The sequence below is a fragment of the Pundamilia nyererei genome, unplaced genomic scaffold (genome assembly GCF_000239375.1).
Source record: "Pundamilia nyererei isolate P.nyererei 1_Seehausen unplaced genomic scaffold, PunNye1.0 scaffold00184, whole genome shotgun sequence".
In the NCBI taxonomy this organism is placed as follows: Eukaryota; Metazoa; Chordata; class Actinopteri; order Cichliformes; family Cichlidae; genus Pundamilia; species Pundamilia nyererei.
Genome location: NW_005187585.1, coordinates 1,171,131 through 1,190,380, shown reverse-complemented (window position 1 = coordinate 1,190,380; position 19,250 = coordinate 1,171,131). Strand labels below are relative to the sequence as shown.

The following is a 19,250-nucleotide window of genomic DNA, read 5'->3' as shown; positions in this document are numbered from 1 at the left end:
CTTTTACGTCACTGACACAAGACAGACGCCTATTATCAGCGCCCGAGAAGACATCGTGAACGCTTCCTGGCCATCCAGTCTAGATGTTAGTGAAACTGTTGGAAAGACAGCGTTGTGGAAACGTGAACATTTTATTTGTACTGTATAATCTGCAGATTCTGACAGAAATCTGCAGCTATCCTTTGAAGCACCGCTCCTCTAAAACAGCAATAAGGATCATTATTAGGCCAAATGTAAATAACAACATAACTTTATAACTTAAAGCAAAATTGGAAAACGTAAAGTCTGAAACAAGTGTTTCATATTAAGGCCATCAGTCAAACAATAGTGTTTGGTCTGGGTCTAAACAGAGCGCGTTGTGTGTGACGTCTTCTTTTGCGCATGCAGGCCGCTTTGAGGGTTCACACTAGAGCGCGTTTGCTGTCACATTTTATTTGTAGTGTGAACAAGCAAACAAAAAAATCGGATTTGATCAAAAAATCGGAATTGAGCATTAAGACCTGCAGTGTGAACAGAAGGAGGTAGTTTTGCGGCTATTCGGAGACTGTAATCATAAACCATTCAGCCCAATGGTTTAATGATCAACTAGCCATCTAACATTATGTACTTGCATAACACAATGTGCCATTGAAACACAGGAGTGCAATATTCCATTAAATATCATAAACAGTTTATAATTAGTGATTGTGTAATTAATCAGAATTGTTTCTTTTTTACACAATTCTAAGAAAGAAAAAACATACCAAGAGCGCTGTGCTAACACTGCTCCATAACAGTGGTCTAAATTTCATAGGTACCTTAAAGTAGCACCAGCCAGAAGAGGGTGTGCATATAACACAAACGTTGCATCTATGACTCAGCGTACCTCATCTAAAGCATCGCCGTAATAATTGATTATGAACGAACAGTCGACACGGTGAGAATCTGTAGACTTTCTGAGACCTGAACCTTTAGTCCTGCACACAGCAGGTGATTCCTTCTCAGGGACTCTTTTTGTTTTCCTTGCAGACACGCAACAAAGAGAGGGAGGGAGAGAGCATGATGGCACCTAAAGAATCCAACACTGGGATTTATGGGAGAACTGTGCAACAGCAAAGATGGTCTCCAAAAAGAACACGGATATATTTAAAACCTTATTTGTGGGCCAAAGTCTGCAAACCTGTTTAAGCTGTTTCTACTCAGAATACATGCTTGAAATTAAAGTTCATTTAGATCAAGCTTCAGCATAACTGCCCAAGTAAGTGTTGGGAAGCATTTCAGTAGTGGCAGACTAGTTTCAAGAAGCACTTTGGTCCTAATAAATCACTTTATTACTACAATCTAATTTAGTAAAATGGAACATGTTGATTGTATAAGACCACAAAATGTCATATTTTTGTCCTTTCCGTTGCTTATGCACACACACATGCACACAAAAGAAAATTGTTTCATAATGGACCCTCTTCAGCTAAATTGGTCGTCTCTGTGTAATAAATGGGCTTCACTGGGAACAGCTGTTGCTACTCTGCAGGCACAGGGAACATTTTGTGACGAGGACTCTGTGAATATCAACGGGTTTTTAGATTGTTTTTCTCTGATTAAGGGCACATTATGATGTTAGCTGCTGTTGTTTATCACAACGGCCCCAAAAGTGCTTCGAGTCCTAAAGTGAGTGCCGGCGCTTTTTCGTTCTCTTCTTAAAACGACGAGTATGAAAACGACTTTTATTTTGCGTACTGTGACTTTTTCTACAGTTTGGATTTCAAGTTTTAAACAACACTGAAAGACTGGCTGCTGTGCATCCAGCAGTCTCTCCAGCACGTTTCTCCTTTAGGAGGCCAGAAAAGGGTTCGTGTCTCCCCCCCTGCCCTCCCAGCCACACAATGACTGCTTTAATTTCCATTACTGGAGAAGCAGCCAAGCTGGAATGTATTAATATAAAGTGCATGATTCAAGTCAGAAGTACTGCAAATATTCGTTCCCCTCCACTATACAGTGTCTCCCAGTTTGAGGAGAATCTGTAACTGTGATGTCAAAGCTTAGAAACGACACATTGATATCAGTGGTTGGGACAGGCTGTAATTTTGGCCAGAGTCGAAGCTTTCAAAGTGGCGACGTCTATATTTATAAAGGCACTTTGTGTTCTAACTTTAGTGACCGGTGCTCAGCACAGCTCTGGTCTGAATATGGACACACATCTTGACACCGTGCAGCCATAATGAGCAGTCTCGATTTGTGGCAGATAACTGCCGGAAGCTTTGTCCCCACGTTTGTTCAGCCCGAGTGCAAAACCTGCAGCCAGTGCCAAGCAGGTCACCGCTTTTACACGAGGTATTTTAGGGCTCGCCGTTGAAGGAAATTCTGTGGAAGCTTAGGCAGTTCCTCATCTAGGAGTTTTAATTGGTTTCCCAGGAAAGAGAATAGCATTCATAACCTTGAATTAGGAGGCGATGTGGTAAGCTACTGTCAGCTGATTGGTGGTGAGTTGAGCTGCTTATCCTGGTGCTGCTGGATTTTATTTTTAACCTGGTGGCACCTGACAGGCCCAGGGCATGAGGAAGACCTCGGGTGGGGAATGACAACAGAGAGGATCGACACATAAATCTAGGCAAATATGAAGCTGCAGTAAAAAGAAAAAAAATACTGCAGAGGGGAGATGTGGAATACGTGCTGTTGTGGTGGAAAGAGTGCTTTCTTCAGAGTGTTTGGCCTACATTTGGTTGTTGGGCACGCCTCTTACTCTTGCACTTGATGCAAATCAGGTGTTGGCTTTCATCTCAGTATTCAAGCAGGGTTTAATCACAGTGGCCGCGTCTTGTGTCGTTACTAGGAAGGCAGAAAAACAAGACAGAGCTGGCCTAATTTTTTCGCAGCACGAAGTAGCTGCGGTGAAAAATCCAAGCCCAGCTGTAGCTGATTACTGAGGGACAACGGGTTCCAACCTTTGTACCACGATTCCCCCCCTCACTCTCTAATATTACTTTAAATTACTTTAAAATAAAGACTCTTGCCTGCTCAGAGGACTGTGCACACTGTAAGGCAGTATTAAAGCAGTTTGCCCTCAATGGGCAAACAGTAACATATTAAGAGAAGCCTTGCCACTCAAAACAAACGCATTCTAGCCAAGAGTCAGCCAGAGGCTCGTGAGCTCTGGGTTAGAGACGTGCTTAACTGGGTAAAACAGCTTCTGCGTGACCAGACTTTATATGCTTCACTTCACTTTGTGGATCACATTTAAAAATGTTCAAATGGGGATTTCAAGTTTTATAAAGAGAAAGAGCATTGGTGTGTACTGTGACCTGGGAGGGGCTCTTTTACCCTCTAAGGGTGACTCAGTACTGTAAACTAGCAACACAAGCACTGCACATAACTTATATAGACCACGAACATCAAAAACACACACTTTGAGAACAAACCACAGGGATTATGTGTGTGCAATAGTGTATTACAGTAACGTAACAGTGCCGGGTATCACGGGACAGCCTGTCACTCAATCAGCCTCACACCCAGTGCTGTCCCTCTGCAGTGTAACAGAGGAAGAACCGCCGTTTACGCAGCATCCCTCGCGTCGGTTATCTGTCCTTCGCCACCACCACACTCCTCTTCCTCTATCACAGACAGGCTGTTTCCCTGTGATATGTTCATCCAACTGTTGCGCTCAAGTTCTATAAATGTTTTTTTACAATGTTCACGTTCATGACTTGGCATGGAGTGGCATTGGCAGATTTTGACAACTAGATAAACTGTTCTGCGTGTGATGACATACACAGTAGATTAATGCTGCCATGTTTTGGAGAACAAAGTGTTTCTACTGCCAGAGAATAAATGAATAAAAACTGGGAGGCGCTGTCACAGCAATAGGATCTCCAGGCGGGGTCCGGAGTTTCTCCCAGTCCCCGTGCCTACACAGAATCTCTCCAGGTAGTTTAAGATGTGAATCGTCTCCGTTTTCAGCTCTTCGATAAACTGGAAGTACCCTGCCTTTTGCGCCATGTAGCTGGGATAGGCCTCAGCTCCACTGTGATCCTGGACATCATAAGCAGTTAAGAAAATGGATGACTACAAACTGTAGACAACCGTGTTTAGCGACTAAAACATTTTCCAATGCTAAAAGAGAAATGCCCATTCTCGTGCACAAGTACTAACTTGTTTAGAAAGATTTGGCTTATGAATATGAACCAAATAATATGAACCAAAGCATCCCAATCAGCCCACTGGTTGATTAAAACTGGCTCTACCTCACTTAGAATCACTGCCTTTAATGTGAGCCAGACAAGCTTGTCTTTGCACATTTTAGTACACCCACCCCCCAAAAATCCAAACAACCCTACGATCCTGCACGATTGATGTGAAAATGAACTGTCAGAGTGACTTTGACAATGTCACCACACCCTACAAAAACCCATTATTTCTCCACAGTCCGATTTCATCTCGTGAAGTTGTTCCCTAACAGGAAGTTTGGAAATGTAGTTATGCTGCGTCGGTGTTAGAGAACAGGACTGTAGAATGGAAAAGTACTTGTCGTGTAATCCCGCTCGCTTCTCTGTAGCATTTTATATGAGAAGCAGGTGGAAACCAAGTTGGCAGCTTTGAAATATGGTGGTCTCAACCAGAGCTACATTTAGCTGGTGATTCAAATCCCGTGTCCCCAGCACTTCCAGTGAAATCCAGTCTGCTTACTTGGACTTTAAAAGTGGCACGTAGATTTGGCGGCACGTCTTCTCCAAGGACCAGGTTTATGACGGGGCCAATCCCCGATCAAGAACAAGGAAGAGGAGGCTAAACTCTCTGCCAATAATTTTTATTGAGATATTTTGTAGAACAGGGGAACCAATGATTACAAAAAAAGTCCGTAAGTGTTCTACATGCTACACCTTAACCTAATTTCATCATGCTTGCCTGGAAAAAGTACATAGAAATTTAACAAACAAAAAACAAAAAAGTACAATTAAAACTGACGTACATTATACTCACCATTAACTGTACTTTTAAATGTACCTTTCTCCTGCCTCCATGCACGCAACTTTAATTTTATTTTATTTTTTTACATTTGGATAAAAAAAAAATTAAGACTTTTAGGCGCTTCTTTAAACCATAAAATAATTTTTTTCTCCACTAAAGACAAAACGCACCCATTTTTTAAAAAAAAGAGAAAAAAAAAGATATCCATTAGAACAGTATTGATGGAAAATGGAAAGCCTCGACTTCAACATAACACATGAATATGCATCCTACCTTAAAACAAAAGAACACTTGCACGCCCGTATAGTGCCAAAAATGAAAATGGAAGTCTGCCCAACTCCTCAAATCTTCAATAATCACATTGAAATAACACATTTTGATAAAATAAATAGCGCACATTTTGCTAGAAATAAATAAATGATTACTGAAACACCTCACTATGTTAATTGCTAAAGTGAGACAGATTTCATCTACGCGACCACTTCATTTCATGGTATGAGGATGGTCATGTGTGTAAAGCACTAGTGCGGCTTCGAGTGTCTCTCGCGGCTGTTACCTTGAGGTAGATAACACATTTACATTAACGCCTACGATAATGGTTGCTGCTGGCATCATGTGTCAGATTTACAGTATGAAAGGGTTTTCAAGGAAGCTTTCTTCAGGGAAAAAAAAATGTCAGAAGGTCAAAGAATATTTTAAAAAGAAGGAAAAACAAAAAAAACATGACGAACAAGACACCCCACCCCACGAAAGGCTGTTTGAGAGCACTTTAAAACCCCACAGCAATGTTAGCGTCTACCTTCCTTCTTTATGTCACACCCAGAACGGCCAAACTTCATCTCTTAAATCCTCTCTACCTCATCCTCCCTCCTCTAGATACTTCTTTCCCGCTCCCCTTTCATCTACAGTACTTAAATGTGCGACTGACATGCCAGTATAGCAATGAGGGTGTAGACATTAACCCATGAAGGCCTGGTGATCAAGGCTCAGAGTGATGATCAAAACTCTTTAAATAAAATCACCCTTTTCGACTCTTTAAAAAAAACAAACAAACAAACAAACAAACATAATAATAACAAAAAAAAGGTATGAAATGATTCAAGTACAGTATACCATATTATTTAAAAAAAAAAAAGCAACATAAAAACAAAACTGCCTAGATTTTGCACTGTGAGGAAGATATACATTTCCTTAATTAAGATGTTTGAAGATGTTGCTGTACGTTTTGTGGGCAATTTGTGGGGAGCATTTGACAGCGCAGGGGGTGAGGGACGCCTGGATGGATTTTAGAGGCAGTTCATCAGTGCTGTCAAAGCCAGGAAGGGCCAGAGAGTCCAGCTGCATATTGAGCACAATCTCCGTGCTTCTGTCAAGGAAGCTCTCGTCTAGCTCTCTCACCACCGGGGACCCAATCTGCGGGCTGGCAGTCTCGGAGACGGCTTCTTCCCTCCTGCTGAACAGGTGGTCCAGGTAGCTGGTGTAAGGGCTTTCCTTCTGGAGGTGGTCCTCTTTGCCAATGTCCCAGCACGCTTCGTCTATCAAAATGCCATTCTCTCCGACTGTGTCCCCAGAGCTCTCCCAGGGGCGAGCAGGCCAGACGCAGTCCCCGCCGACCACTCCCAGCCCTCCGCCACCTAGCTGGGCGAGATTTACCAGGCACTTCTCCTCCTTCTCCTGACTTATGGACTTGGACATAGAGGTTGAGCGAGGAGCCTCGAGCTGGGAGACAGAAAAGTTGAGCTCGTTCAGGAGGCCCACCTCATTCAGGAGCCCCACATCGTTGAGCAGGGTCACCTCCTGACAGGGCTCCGGCTGCAGGCTCAGCTTGATGGTGCTGGCAATGAAGGAGTCAAAGTCAAAGCCTTGGTTCTGCTGGCTCTGAGGCTTTTCCGTCTGGTGTTTCTCTTGCACTTTGTCCTTCTCTACAGGGCTCTTCTCTGCCTCCTTTAATGCGATCTGAGCCTTTACCAGCCCGTTCTTCTCGCATTTGCTCTTGGACTTGCGGTCTGCCTTCTCCTTGCTCTGCTGCTCCTTCCAGTTGGAGAGGTCGATGATAAGCTTGGGTTCGTAGTAGTGGTTGACTTCACTGTCTCTCCAGATGAGGTTGTCCAGGTAGGAGGGCGACACAGCCTTGTAGTTACAGGTGTGGCTACACTGCAAGTCACAGTATTTGTTCTCGTGGTGGTCATCCTGCCAAGATCTCTCTAGTGGGAATGGGGTTGAGTAGTCGAAGGACGGCTCGTCCAGGAACTTCTCTCGATCTCCATCAGCATATTTACGAGGATCCACCTAGAAAAAGACAACAGCTACCTTTCAGAATCTGATCATTTAAGTCAGTACTGATTTAAATCCAATTTATATTAGTAAGGAATGAGCTCTCTTGCACCTAGCTTTTTTCAGACATGGATTAAGCCTATCCAAACAAAAATACATGTAAAATTCAAGGAAGGCCGCCTCTGAAATAATGTTTATTTATGTTAGCAATAAAGCTCATTCTATGAATGGGAACCCGGCCTTAAGGCTTTTATTGATGTATACCGCTTTAAGATCAATCCAATACTTGCTTCTTTGCCCAGAATTAATCACCCTTAAGGTTCTGAAAAAGCAGTGAAAATAGTTTTGATAGTAGGTTTGAAGCGTTTGTCAAAAATAACTCACCTGGACGACCTCTTCGTCCGTTACATCGGAGAGTGCCCTTGGGTCAACCTGAACTTCGTCTGGGTCATGGGTGCTGTGCAAGTGCCAGTCAGCTTCTGAGAACTGGCTCTCATGATACCTAATGGATAAAGAAATAGAAAGACTTCATTAGCAACAGTCATATACAGACTAAGTTTGCAAATAAACTCTAGTCAAACAGTGAGAGCTGCTCACTTGCAGCAAGCACAGCAAAACAAATTCCGCTGAAGTTAATCCCAAGAGAATATGTGAGAGGGAAATAAGTGAGAAGGCACACCTGTCACAAGTGTGGCTGTGGCTCTGGTCCATGAGCAGGATATCATCTACCTCATCCTCAATGTGAAAGGGGTGCAGAGACACAGGCTCATCCAGGGGGAAGGAGTAGTCAGCCATATAGGGGTGTGCCAGGGCCTCTTCCGCAGTCAGACGATCCATGGGGTTAAAGGTCAGGATCTTCTCCAGGAAATCAAGGGCTGTAAAGGAGAAGGACAATGAGATTATCAAGCTGGAAATACGAGATGTGATCTATGAAGTACACGACCATGACCCTGGGTTCACAAGCACTTCATAAGGCTCCAAGTACTTCTGATTAATTAAAGTGGTACTTACCCTGCGGACTGACATCAGGCAGCAGTTTGGCCAATGGTGTGTGAGGCTTGGTCATGTCATTGCGGATAAAGACGGGAATTACGCTATGGAGCTCCTGGCGGTCTTCGTCTCGTAGTACAGGGATTGACTCCAGGATCAGCTGCATCTGTTCCAGTTCGTGAGCTCCTGAAACAGCAAACAGAAATATTATGGAGTTTTTTAGAAGAGAACCCATGACTCAACTTCTGCATGACTGAGGGAGCTTGAGTGAGGCAGCCTCGATTCCCATGATCTGCTTCAGATCATGGGAATCGAGATTTCATTTGCCTTGTGGTCAGCTCAAGGCTGTTTTAACAAGAACAGTCTCTCCCTGCACCGGCCGAATACGCAAAGTCAAACCAGACTGTCTGGTTTACCATGTGTTTAACAAACAAAATTAGCATATGTGTCATCACACCTATACTTGACATTTAACTCTGTCACTTGAGCCACCTTAAAGACTGATTTTACACAAGGTGTGAGGAGTGAGTCTGACATAACAAACTGAGTCAACATTTACCTGCAAACAGGGTTTTCCCTGTGAGCATCTCAGCAAAGATGCAGCCAGCAGCCCACATGTCGATGGCTTTGGTGTAGTTGTTAGGAGAGAGCAGCAGGCGAGGAGATCTGTACCACTTTGTGACAAGACCTTCAGAGAGATGGCCCTGTCGTGGTAGGAAACCAGACATTAATTGTAACCCTCTAAAAAATACATTACAGTACTGGAAATAGTGCAGAATTATCATTATTATTATTGTTATTATTATTTTTTTATGAGTGATAAGTTACTTTCAGTTTGTTTTCATTCAGAGGTAAGATGCTCATAAGTCTGCAGTGATTCACAATAAAAGCTATGATTACCCTTGTTTCATGTACCTCCACGTTTGCCACACAATACAGGTAACAGGAGATGTGACACTATCCTGCAAGTCTGTGCTAAACATTCAGAGCCCTGTGCCATCTCCTTAACAGCCGTACTCTGTGCTGGTCACGTACACCACACAGCATACAAAGACCCCCCGCCCAAAAAAGAAGAGACCAATGAAAAGAGGGGAGCTCAGACACGCAGGCCATGTCAGCAGTCTGAGCAGGATAATACCCCACTGCCACTAACCTGCACTCAAACAGTGCCTGACTAGTCACAAGGCCAGGAGGGCACCAAGCATAAAGGAAGCTGACCTCTGTATGTGTGTCTACACACTCAATGGGGGGAGGGGGAGTGGTAAAACAACACCCTTGCTGCGCTCTCCCCCCCCCCCACATGCAGTGGTAGTTTGTGGGACCAAAATGGACTGCTCACCACTGTGGGAGGCTCCCATTTCTGCCCAAATTTAGCCACAAATACTTGATGTCATCCTATCCTTAAGTGCCTGCAAGCCCTTGTTTTGATGGGACCTATAAATGACACGACATGTATTCCTTCCTACAGGTAACCAGCTAATCCGTCTGTCCGAGAGAAGATTGTAAAGAGGTGGGGGGAATTAAGAGATAGTCTGGCACATAGACAGGTCATACCTAGTGACTGGGACCAGAACCCATTCTGAGAAGCAGCTGGTAAAGCCGACCTGTGAGATTGTGCTTACGGGGGAGAAACACACACAACCAGCTTAACAGAGAATGTAAATTAGGTTAGCTTGAAAGAGTCATTGCAGAGAGTAAGGACAATGCGTAATGGACTCTGAACTAAAAGGAACAGATTAAAGTTTGCCTACCAGCTAAGTGCATAAAGTGCATTAGGTGAACCTTCCAGCTCAATTCTTTTACAGATTTTCAAGCGGACCATTCACCATAAAGCTTTAAAGCATTAACAATGTCAGTACCTCCAGCAGCAGCTGGTGAATAACTTCACTACCGGATCTACAACAGCTCAGGCTGACATTTAATGATTCACAACTAGGCCTCTCCATGTGACAGGCTGTGGTTAGTCAGAGCAACCTCAAGCAGGTTTAACCAGATGTCAGTAAAGGTGGCTTCTGGAGAATCAGAAAGATCCTCCCCCACCTCCCAATCCAGGATAAAGCTGTTGACCGAAAAATAAGTAATCAATTTTGTTGCCAAAACAGATTCACTTCAGAGTTCAACTGTCAAGTACTAAATGAGGAGGATGTGCGCCTAATAAATAAGAAAAAAAACATTTCCATCTGGATCTTTGGCTTCTCTGAATAATTTGTGATACATCTGCTTGCTGCAGAACAAGATTAAACTACTGTTTAAAATCAAGAAAGTACAGGGTGGAATAATCAAAACCAGCTCTCTAAAACTCATTGAGCCTGAAGTCAACTTTGCTGCATTTATTCTGAATCTTGTAAAGTCTGGCACCAGACAGGCCCAGTGGTAGCTAAATAACTGGGTCAAGTATGCTTTTTATTGCAGCTGTGGCTTAGAATTGTTCACTTTGATGAATGTGTGGCAGAAACAAACCTTGTGAAGGTCTTTTATAACATTCCTAACAACGTCACGGCTATCACCTCTATAGCATCTCAAATTACTGAAAATTATACCAAACCACAGGCAAGCACAAGATCACACTTTTTCAATATTCAATAGTCTGACAGGCAACATGCAAACAACTGTTTCCACAGCACAAAATTATGCGAATGTCTGACAAGTTTGCCACTTTTTTCTAGGCGTCATAAAAAGACAAACCTTTAAATGGTTTGCCAAGCCAAACGATCTCTCAGTGATAAATCACAAGAATAGCGAAGACTAGACTGGATGTCACTTCTAGAGAATGTATTTTTGACACACTCAAACTGCTTAACTTAGACACACAGTAAAAATTGTTAAAGCCTCAGCAATTCTTGTTTAAAACTGTTAAAAGCTTCTTTGACTGACTTTTGGTTCAGCTTAGTCTCTAGCTAAAGTTTGGGACAAGACTGAAAGCGAACGCAGGCTTTAGATCAGCTTCAAATAAGGCTCTGAGCAAGGCTCCCACAATGAAACAAAGAGCTGGCTGGGAAAAGGAGGGGAACTGGGGTTGGAAAAGTTGGATGAGTGCACGTGAATTTTTGTCATTCTTGAGTATGAGCCACTATTAGGCGAGACCTCAAAGCTCACAGAGACAGAAACTGTTTCCCCACAGAAACAGGTAGTTGTGCTTAAAACAAAGCTATGCAGGATTATTAAAAGCCTAAAGGGAACCATGAGCTGTTGATGTCTTTTAGCCAAGGCATTATAAGAAAGAAAAAGCGTGGGAGGAAAGGATTAAACAAACGCCTGGTGAATGCACCACTGATGCATGAATCCAAGATCACATTACCGAAGCTAAACTAGAAACTGAAGTTCACTTGAAAAATAGAGCTGTTTTTTTTTTTTGAAATGATGTTATTCAAATACATTGCACTCCAGCACTGCGTCTCGGACCCTATGCTCTAAGTAGAGGGTGGTCGTGAAAGAGCATTTGCCCCCCAGTTAATGTGGCATGTGGTCAACAGTAAAACCAACTGTTTTTTTAACACCTTCACGCTGTGCCACTGGTGTGTTATCTGGGGGTGCCAAGTTCATTTTTAAACACGCCTCATTTGTTCTTAGACACTCACTTTAAATGAGTCTAGGAGCCATAAAAAGGTGGTTGGTAAAGATACTAGCTTAACTTTGCCCCTTGGTACAGCTATTATCACAAAAACAATGAAAAAACCCAAAACAAAAACAAAACAAACAAAAACACAGTAAGGAGAGCTTCATGGAAAACCAGTTAGTCAATCTGACTATAGCGTTTCCATCTTTGAGCAAAACAGCAGTAATCTGCTGCAGTACATCTTTGAGCTCTGACCCCAGGCAAGCAGCTTAAGGAGGGAAAAAATAAAAACTTCTCTAAAGCATCTGGCCTGCTACAGACACTAAACTGTGAAGCTCTCATTCCTTCCCAGCAACTATTACCTTACTCTTCCTAGTGCGCAGTGACATACTGTCTCAAAAGACATGACTCATATGAAAACAGTCAGAGCTGAAAATGTGACTACATGACCAAAACGCAGTTTTCGTATTTAACTGGCAATTAAGCCAGTTATGGTAAACAAGGGTGCGTAAGTCTATTTCGAGGGATGCATTGTGTGGCAGGAGCCTGGATGAGTAATGGATATGAATGAGACAGTACCATCCAGTGAGATCACCCATCACTTGAGCCCCATTTCCCTTCTGTGACTAATCCGAGACACATGCAAGCATCTGACCACCTTAGCGCCTCAAGAAGATCCGGGCAGAGACACAGAGGGAGGGACAGGCTTCCCAACCTAGATTTCCTCACATTACACCACCATATGGCCATCAACTGGAATTTCCTCATCCCTTTATAAAAGTGACAGCAACACACAAGAGCTACACAGGCCTCCCACATGGCTGCAATTACACAGGCTGATCTATACTCTTCTCACACTGAAGACAGAAACAGCTTCTTTAATGCTACAATTACATTGCTTCACAGAACAAAGGAGGTTTTATAGAAAGCAATAAAATGTGTGCATTCAACAGATGGCGTGCCAGCATTTGGCTTTCTAAGCACGTGTTTACAGTAAGCATCTTTCAGAAACCAGTGAAAAGCCACGAACAAAGAAAACAGCAAGGGACACAAATGTCTTCACTTCTAAAAGTCTCATGCATGAGAATTTGCTTATTGGAGCAATGACCTCATGCAAAGAGAACTCATGCAAAGCATTCTCCTTTCAGATGTAACAAATCCTCAATTTTTATTTTTTAAGAGCAGGATGTCCACAACAAATTTTTGCAGCCTCAAGCCTTCGTCAGTTTTCTCTAAAAGCTGATGGAGGCGCAACGTTGAACTCTTCCGGTTTTGTGTCATTGTGAAAACATTACACCCCCCCCTCACACACACACACACCCTCCGCTGGAGATCCTATTGTAGCACGTCTTAATTAAGCCACATTATCACAAACTAATCTCCAATTCTTATCGTCTATACTTTTACATAATGGAAAAAAATGTTTCCCACGGCTTTGTTTTCAACCCTCACTTATGAGAAGGGAAGGCGAGGCCTTACCTCAAGGAACCACATCCTTTCTAGCTCACTTCCTGCTCAAAAAACTGCGTCACCCTGGGGAGTACCACATTACTGGGCAATAAACATCTCGTGTCAGAGCAGCAGAGCACTCGTATATGGGCAAAGAGTTCACCAGCACTGCTATATTTGTTCTGCTTTGCGCTGTAGCCTGTGCTGCATTATAACTACCCATCATAAACCACAGCAGACCAGCAAAACTCTGCAATTGGTCTTACCTTGTGAGAGTAGTGAGGGTCCATAATGCGTGCCAGTCCAAAGTCCCCGATTTTAAGTACCAGGTCCTCCGTGTTGACAAACAGGTTGGCAGGCTTGAGGTCACGGTGCAGCACATTGGCAGAGTGGATGTATTTAAGGCCCCTGAGGAGCTGGTACATGAAGAGCCGGGCGTGATCCTCTGAGAGAAGGCCCCTCTCCAGTAGCTGACACAAATCAGTCTCCATGTACTCTTGCACAATGTAGACGGAGTTGACCTCCGTAAGAGACACCACATCCTCTGTTAGCCTGCGACCGCTGGGGCCCAACGTCTCAAACACCTAGTTCCATAAAAAGGAGGGTATGTGTTGATCATGAAGTCTTTTCATTTTCTGTCACAGCCAGATAAAAAAAAGATAGCAACGTTTTCTTTTTTTTTCTTTTTTTTTTACTTTGAACCTCCCAACATACCTTGACAATGTTGTCATGGTCGAGGCGTCTGATAATCTTGATTTCCCGGAGGGCGTGCTTGACGCTCTGGGGGTCAGTCAAGATAATTTTCTTCACGGCTACACGCTTGTCACAGTCAGTGTCAACTGCTGAGAACACGAGGCCATTCCCTCCGTAGCCCAGAGGCTTCAAGTCCATGTAGCGAGAACCCAGGTCAAAGCCGTGGATGTTCATCAATGACTCAAACTTCTCTGCCATGACTTTTTGTTTTTGTGGGCTTCTACACCAAGCTTCTGCTATCTCTAATGTTAATCCTCTGGCCCGTTTCAAGCCCAATTTTCGCACTTAACAGAGGAATCCCCGCCCCCCCTTGCTTCAGAGGTTCCGCTGACCCCTGTACAGACGACTACCAAGTCACCCCCTCTAGCTGTCACTGTCAGATGCAAGGTTTTAATGTGTAGTCAAAGTTTCCTTCCATTTTGAGTAAGGAGAGAACATTTTAAAGTTGAATTCATCCTCCAATCCTGAATGTGTGGATATATTTAAATGAACAGCTCTAAGTAAACTAGTGTTTGTAGACGGCAAATGGAATGGTCTTTGAGGCAAATTAAAGCGCACTGGCACGATCTTAAACTATAAAAGCACGTAATTGCATCCTCACAGTGCAAATACATTCAGTGTATGACTGGTCCTGAGCAGCTTCATGTGAGTAAACGCACTGCTAATTCTTTTCTTTCTTTTTTTCCTTTGTAAATATATGTATAGATCTGTCTGTGTAGTTTTCCTGTCAATTCACGTCGTCTATAAAAATTGAAATGAGTCTGGCCTTTAAGTCTCTAAAGTAATTCCTCAGCCTCAATGATCAGGTGGCTCTAGCTCGCCACAGTCGCAATCAAAACTATCCTCCATTTTACTTGGATATAACCTGAAAGACAAAGAAAAACAAAACAAAAAAATAAGTGTGAGAACACAGGTATTGTGCCAGAGCAAACTGGGTTTGAGCCCATCATTTGACACATTGTTTCCGTCTTCTATGAAGATGTCTCACTCTGTAAGGCTGACATGTGTTAGGGATTTCCATTAAGCAACAAGCTGCCTCGCTCGGCCGGCTTTTGAACGCGGTGACATTACGAGAAGCTAACCCCTCCCCCGCTCCAGTGACGCGCCTGCTAGTCCGGTTTTCTAGGTATCGTTAAAATTAAAGAGATAACATTTAGAAGCTTCACGAAGATCAGTATCCACGAGAGTACACGAATACTACACATTAAAGACGAATAACCGTGTTCACAGCGCCTACTTTTGGCCCTCGCCCGGTCTCTGTTGACTAGCTCGCGGGGGAGAAAAAAAAAGCGAAGAATGGCAGAGTAACGGCAAGCAAGCGAGAGACCGCCGTTGATCTAATTTAGAACATAACCACGACCACCCTTTGACGTTAACGTGAGCTAAATTATATGTGGAAAACATATCTCACTACATCACTCATTTTATATACCTAAAAAAACATCAAGCCAGCGAGAAATGTGCCGACAGCGCGAACAAAGGGGTCGTTGTTGGCGGAGGCTTCTGACTACGTGGTACAGCTTTCCTAGCGCTAAGCAGCACAAAGCCGACGTCGATTAAACGGCTCGAATAACAGCGAATCCAACATAACATGTACATAATAATCAGAATCTATATATAACATGTTACTCACGGTCCTTGTTTGTTGCATTAGGCGGGCTATAGTTTTAATCAAACCCAGACGAGGTTTGACTGCGATCCGCTCCCGGTGCTATGCGGATCTGTTGCAATCGCCATTTAGGCTAGGTAGAGAAAGGCAGCAGCGACGTCACAAGGCCACCTTCACTGACTGTCGGAAAGATGTCTACTACGACTACGAGTCTTCCACAAACAATTTATTTTTACTTATTTGTTGTTTTCCCCAGCTTTTAGTTGCATACTAGCAGTTATTTACAAATAAATATTCCTGATTTATTTTTAAAATTATTATCAACCCACTATTACATTGATAGAGTACTGTAATTATCTCTAGTTCTAATATCCTAACCCCACTCTGGGTTCACTGGGTTCATTAGTCAGACAACAACATGCAGTGAGTTGGCACTGCTTCATAAATAATGAAGTCTAACTTAGATCATTTGCATTATTTCTAAAAATCATGAATTAATCACCTCATGTTTCTGATCATTTTTATTATCACAGAAACACAACTCTGTCATATTACTCATAATACATGTATTGATATTTTAGCAGTGTAATGAACAATTAAGTTGGTAAGCAGCTGAAATGTCAGCAACTGGTGATTGAATTGGTTAAAAAGAAATAAAAATAAAAACACAAAAAATAATCTATTGTTTCCAGCCCAGACCTTTGACAGTCAGATATATCTGTATCTATATTTATAGGTGGAGCTGTAAGCTTCGAGCAGTACTTGAATACAGCAGGAATCATTCAAAACATTTGAAGTTGGAGTTCATTCCAACTCAGTGTTTGTGTTTATAGTCCAAGTGATAGCAGCACTGTGCCACAGGCAACCTCACCATCACTTACCTCATTATCACCTCTTGAATCATGCAAAGTTCAACCAGCCGTAACTGCAGGCCATTTTATAATAGACCAACCCCCAGAAGTAACAAACCTCTAGAAAGAGCTTTTTGTTTTGTTTTGTTTTTTGTCACTTGTTCTATTATGCAACGTAAAATGAGGATGCCACAAGATAATGGACCAGGAAGAACATTCTTTACCCAGCCTATTTGATCTCCTATCTGGAAATCTGGGGGGTGGAAATACTGCATTATAACCTGCAGAGCAGATACAGCTGTTCATTTTAGTTGAAACACCTCAGTGCATCATTTGGTTACACTTTGCTCTTTAGTATTTTACATTTAAAATTTGAGTTGTCCTCCAAATAGAAAATTATTGCCTATTTATTGCCTCTCAGAATTTCTGTTGAGAAAGCGTCATCCCTCTATTTTCCAACCATTGTTAAATTTTACTCAAGGCAGCATCAATAGTACGAATGGTATTATTTGTCTTTTCTTTGCAAAACGAAGCTGTTTTCTAGCTTTTTGTTTCATTTTATTTATTTATTTTTAGTGACGCGCAGTAGTGGTCTTGTAAGTGACTTAAAAAAAAAACCCCGGACAGGTCACTCACATGCGCCATGCGGATTTACTCCCTTTGGCACCGACAGGGTGTTTCTCTTTTAGCGGCCCGACATCACGTCACATCAGATCTCCGCGAGGATTACACATCCCGAGGAAAAGAAGTGAAGAAATCAAATACGGCACTGATTTGATTCCCTCATTCTACGGATGGTCCCGCGGAGCGCCCGGTCCTCCCTCTCTGTGGATGCTGTGAATGGAGGGATGGAGAGGGAACGGGTGGGTGTGCAGGAAGGAGCATCATAGCCGCAGAAGTCTACATCAGCATCCGCATGCAGACCATGTGAGTGCCCATGTGTCCGACAATGCGGCTGGCTCTTACGGGCCGGGGTGGGCTCTGCGATGGAGAGAGAAACTACATGCTGCCGGAACGTGATGCGACTGAGAGAGAGAAATGTTGGGAAAAGACATGATATAGTTCACCGCTGCTCTGAACATCAGATTACGATTGGGCTATATGTTACCCCGTCCATTAATGCTCCCAAAGACGTAGAGCTATGTAATTACGTACTTTTATCAGCTATATTTTAAAAGCATAAAGACCTAGCTGAGGTGTATTTATTTATTTATTATTTGTTGGTTTGGTAAATCTATTATTTATAAGCGGCTTTTCTAGAAAAGATGAATGAAACTGCCTTTAGAAATTGCATTGAGTGTGCTTGTAAAAAGTGATGCAAATGTTCAGGTAGCAGCTTCACTGTCTTTGCTCCAAGTCACTTCCTTTGAGCTGATCAGGTAGAAATCAGAAAGAGAGAACTTCTCTTTACTGACATCTAGTCCTTTTGCACTTAACTCACTGATTGTGTGCGATATGTTGTCCCTCACCCCCACGAGTGCTCTTTTCTCTGTTGTATAGAGCCAAGAATGGAGGTCAGAAGATAAAGTCACATATTGTGTCTTTCATGAGACCCTGCCCTCACGTTTTGATCACGTTGGAGACAGAAGATCCGGACTTCTGTTACTTACATTTCAGTTATTAATGATATATCTCCGCAGGGTCATTACACTCTGTGCTCCGGGCTTCCTCTCTTTTATCATGAGATATAAGAGAACTGTTTCTCCAAGTCTTACACCGAAACGTCCGACTGAGATGTTTTTAATTTACTTCTGTTTCTGCCAGTCTTTTAATCATTGGCCCAACACAAACACAGCACTATTGCAGTCCATCAGTGTTGTTTGCTGCGCACAGAGTGTCTCATGTATGGAAAATGAGTGTGTGCACATGCTGTCAACCTGCTTGCAACAGTGGTAAGAGTCTCTTACTAAAACACACACTTTCACCTTTAAAGAGTATCTGAGTTTATCTCAGCTCCATTTCTGGACATTGTTATCCTCCTGCATGCATCCCCTGTTTTATTATGTTGAACCTGTTCTTCATTTATACAAAGTCTGCACAAAAACTAAAATGTCCTCAGCTCTTGTCACTCTCAAGCTTGCTCATTCCTTTATGAAAGACAAAAATCTTCTGGTCTCTTACCATGGCTGAAATTCTCCAGTGACGAATGGAGCAACATGGTGCCTGAGTCAATAGTCCATTCAGAAGAGTATGTTTTATGTCCGTCACTCCTAGTCCGAAAGGCAGAAAGCTTGAAAGACCCAGTGCACTCCACCGTCCGTTTATATGTGTGTGAATGTATTCTCAGAGCCTTGGCGGTGTGTTATCCTACTCCATGTGCCTCTGGTTGTGAGGTGGAGCTCCATGGAAAGTTAATATAGGCCAAGCCGGAGAGGGGAGGAGACTGCACTGTGTATGGCTTGGCCTTAGACAGAGCATTGTGTCAGACACACCGAATCCACCTTTCTGTCTCTCTCTCTCTGCCACTTTTCTTACTCTTTTCTCATTCTTAAAAAAAATCCCTGTTATTTTCAGACCTGCTCACTTGTATTTTGTAAAAAGAAAAAGAGTTAATTATCTGTAGCTTGTCCTGAAATAAACTGTTGCTTCTAGGCAAGACACTCAGGAGTTATTTGTCTTTTTTTTTTTCTAAAAAAAAAAAATCTATTTGCTTAAATGGGAGAAAACTGTTTTTGGTCACACATTTCAAACCTTGACTATCAAGTCATTGTTTGCAGACAACCAGACTAGATACATCTGCACAAAGAGACCCTTTTATGTGTGGGCATGTGGTGCATCCTTGGATGTCCTCTGGGTTTATTGCTCTCTTTCATTGTCTGTTTCAGTA

The 19,250-nt window shown here is 42.8% G+C and overlaps 1 protein-coding gene across 3 annotated transcripts; it reads right to left on the bottom strand.

Moving 5' to 3' along the window:
- Positions 1–5,092: 5,092 nt before the first annotated feature.
- mapk6 (mitogen-activated protein kinase 6) lies at positions 5,093–18,736 on the bottom strand. Of its 3 annotated transcripts, none has more exons than XM_005746881.1 (8): positions 18,545–18,736; positions 13,925–14,828; positions 13,477–13,794; positions 8,765–8,909; positions 8,227–8,391; positions 7,895–8,090; positions 7,600–7,717; positions 5,093–7,230 (listed from the first exon to the last, which is right to left on the bottom strand). In XM_005746881.1, exons 2-8 carry the CDS (start codon positions 14,159–14,161, stop codon positions 6,133–6,135), a joined length of 2,277 nt encoding a protein of 758 aa, XP_005746938.1. In that variant the 5' UTR covers positions 14,162–14,828; positions 18,545–18,736; the 3' UTR covers positions 5,093–6,132. The 3 variants fall into 3 exon arrangements, with proteins under 3 accessions (XP_005746938.1, XP_005746939.1, XP_005746937.1); XM_005746882.2 differs by lacking the exon at positions 18,545–18,736 and adding an exon at positions 17,060–17,420; XM_005746880.1 differs by lacking the exon at positions 18,545–18,736 and adding an exon at positions 15,597–15,738.
- Positions 18,737–19,250: the final 514 nt, after the last annotated feature.

Excerpts from the sequence above, each read along its gene's own strand:
- mapk6 (XM_005746881.1), bottom strand. The coding sequence starts at position 14,161 with ATGGCAGAGAAGTTTGAGTCATTGATGAACATCCACGGCTTTGACCTG. Across the intron at positions 7,718-7,894 it reads CACAGCCACACTTGTGACAG|GTATCATGAGAGCCAGTTCT; the intron begins GTGTGCCTTCTC and ends TTTATCCATTAG. Across the intron at positions 7,231-7,599 it reads CGGACGAAGAGGTCGTCCAG|GTGGATCCTCGTAAATATGC; the intron begins GTGAGTTATTTT and ends GTCTTTTTCTAG.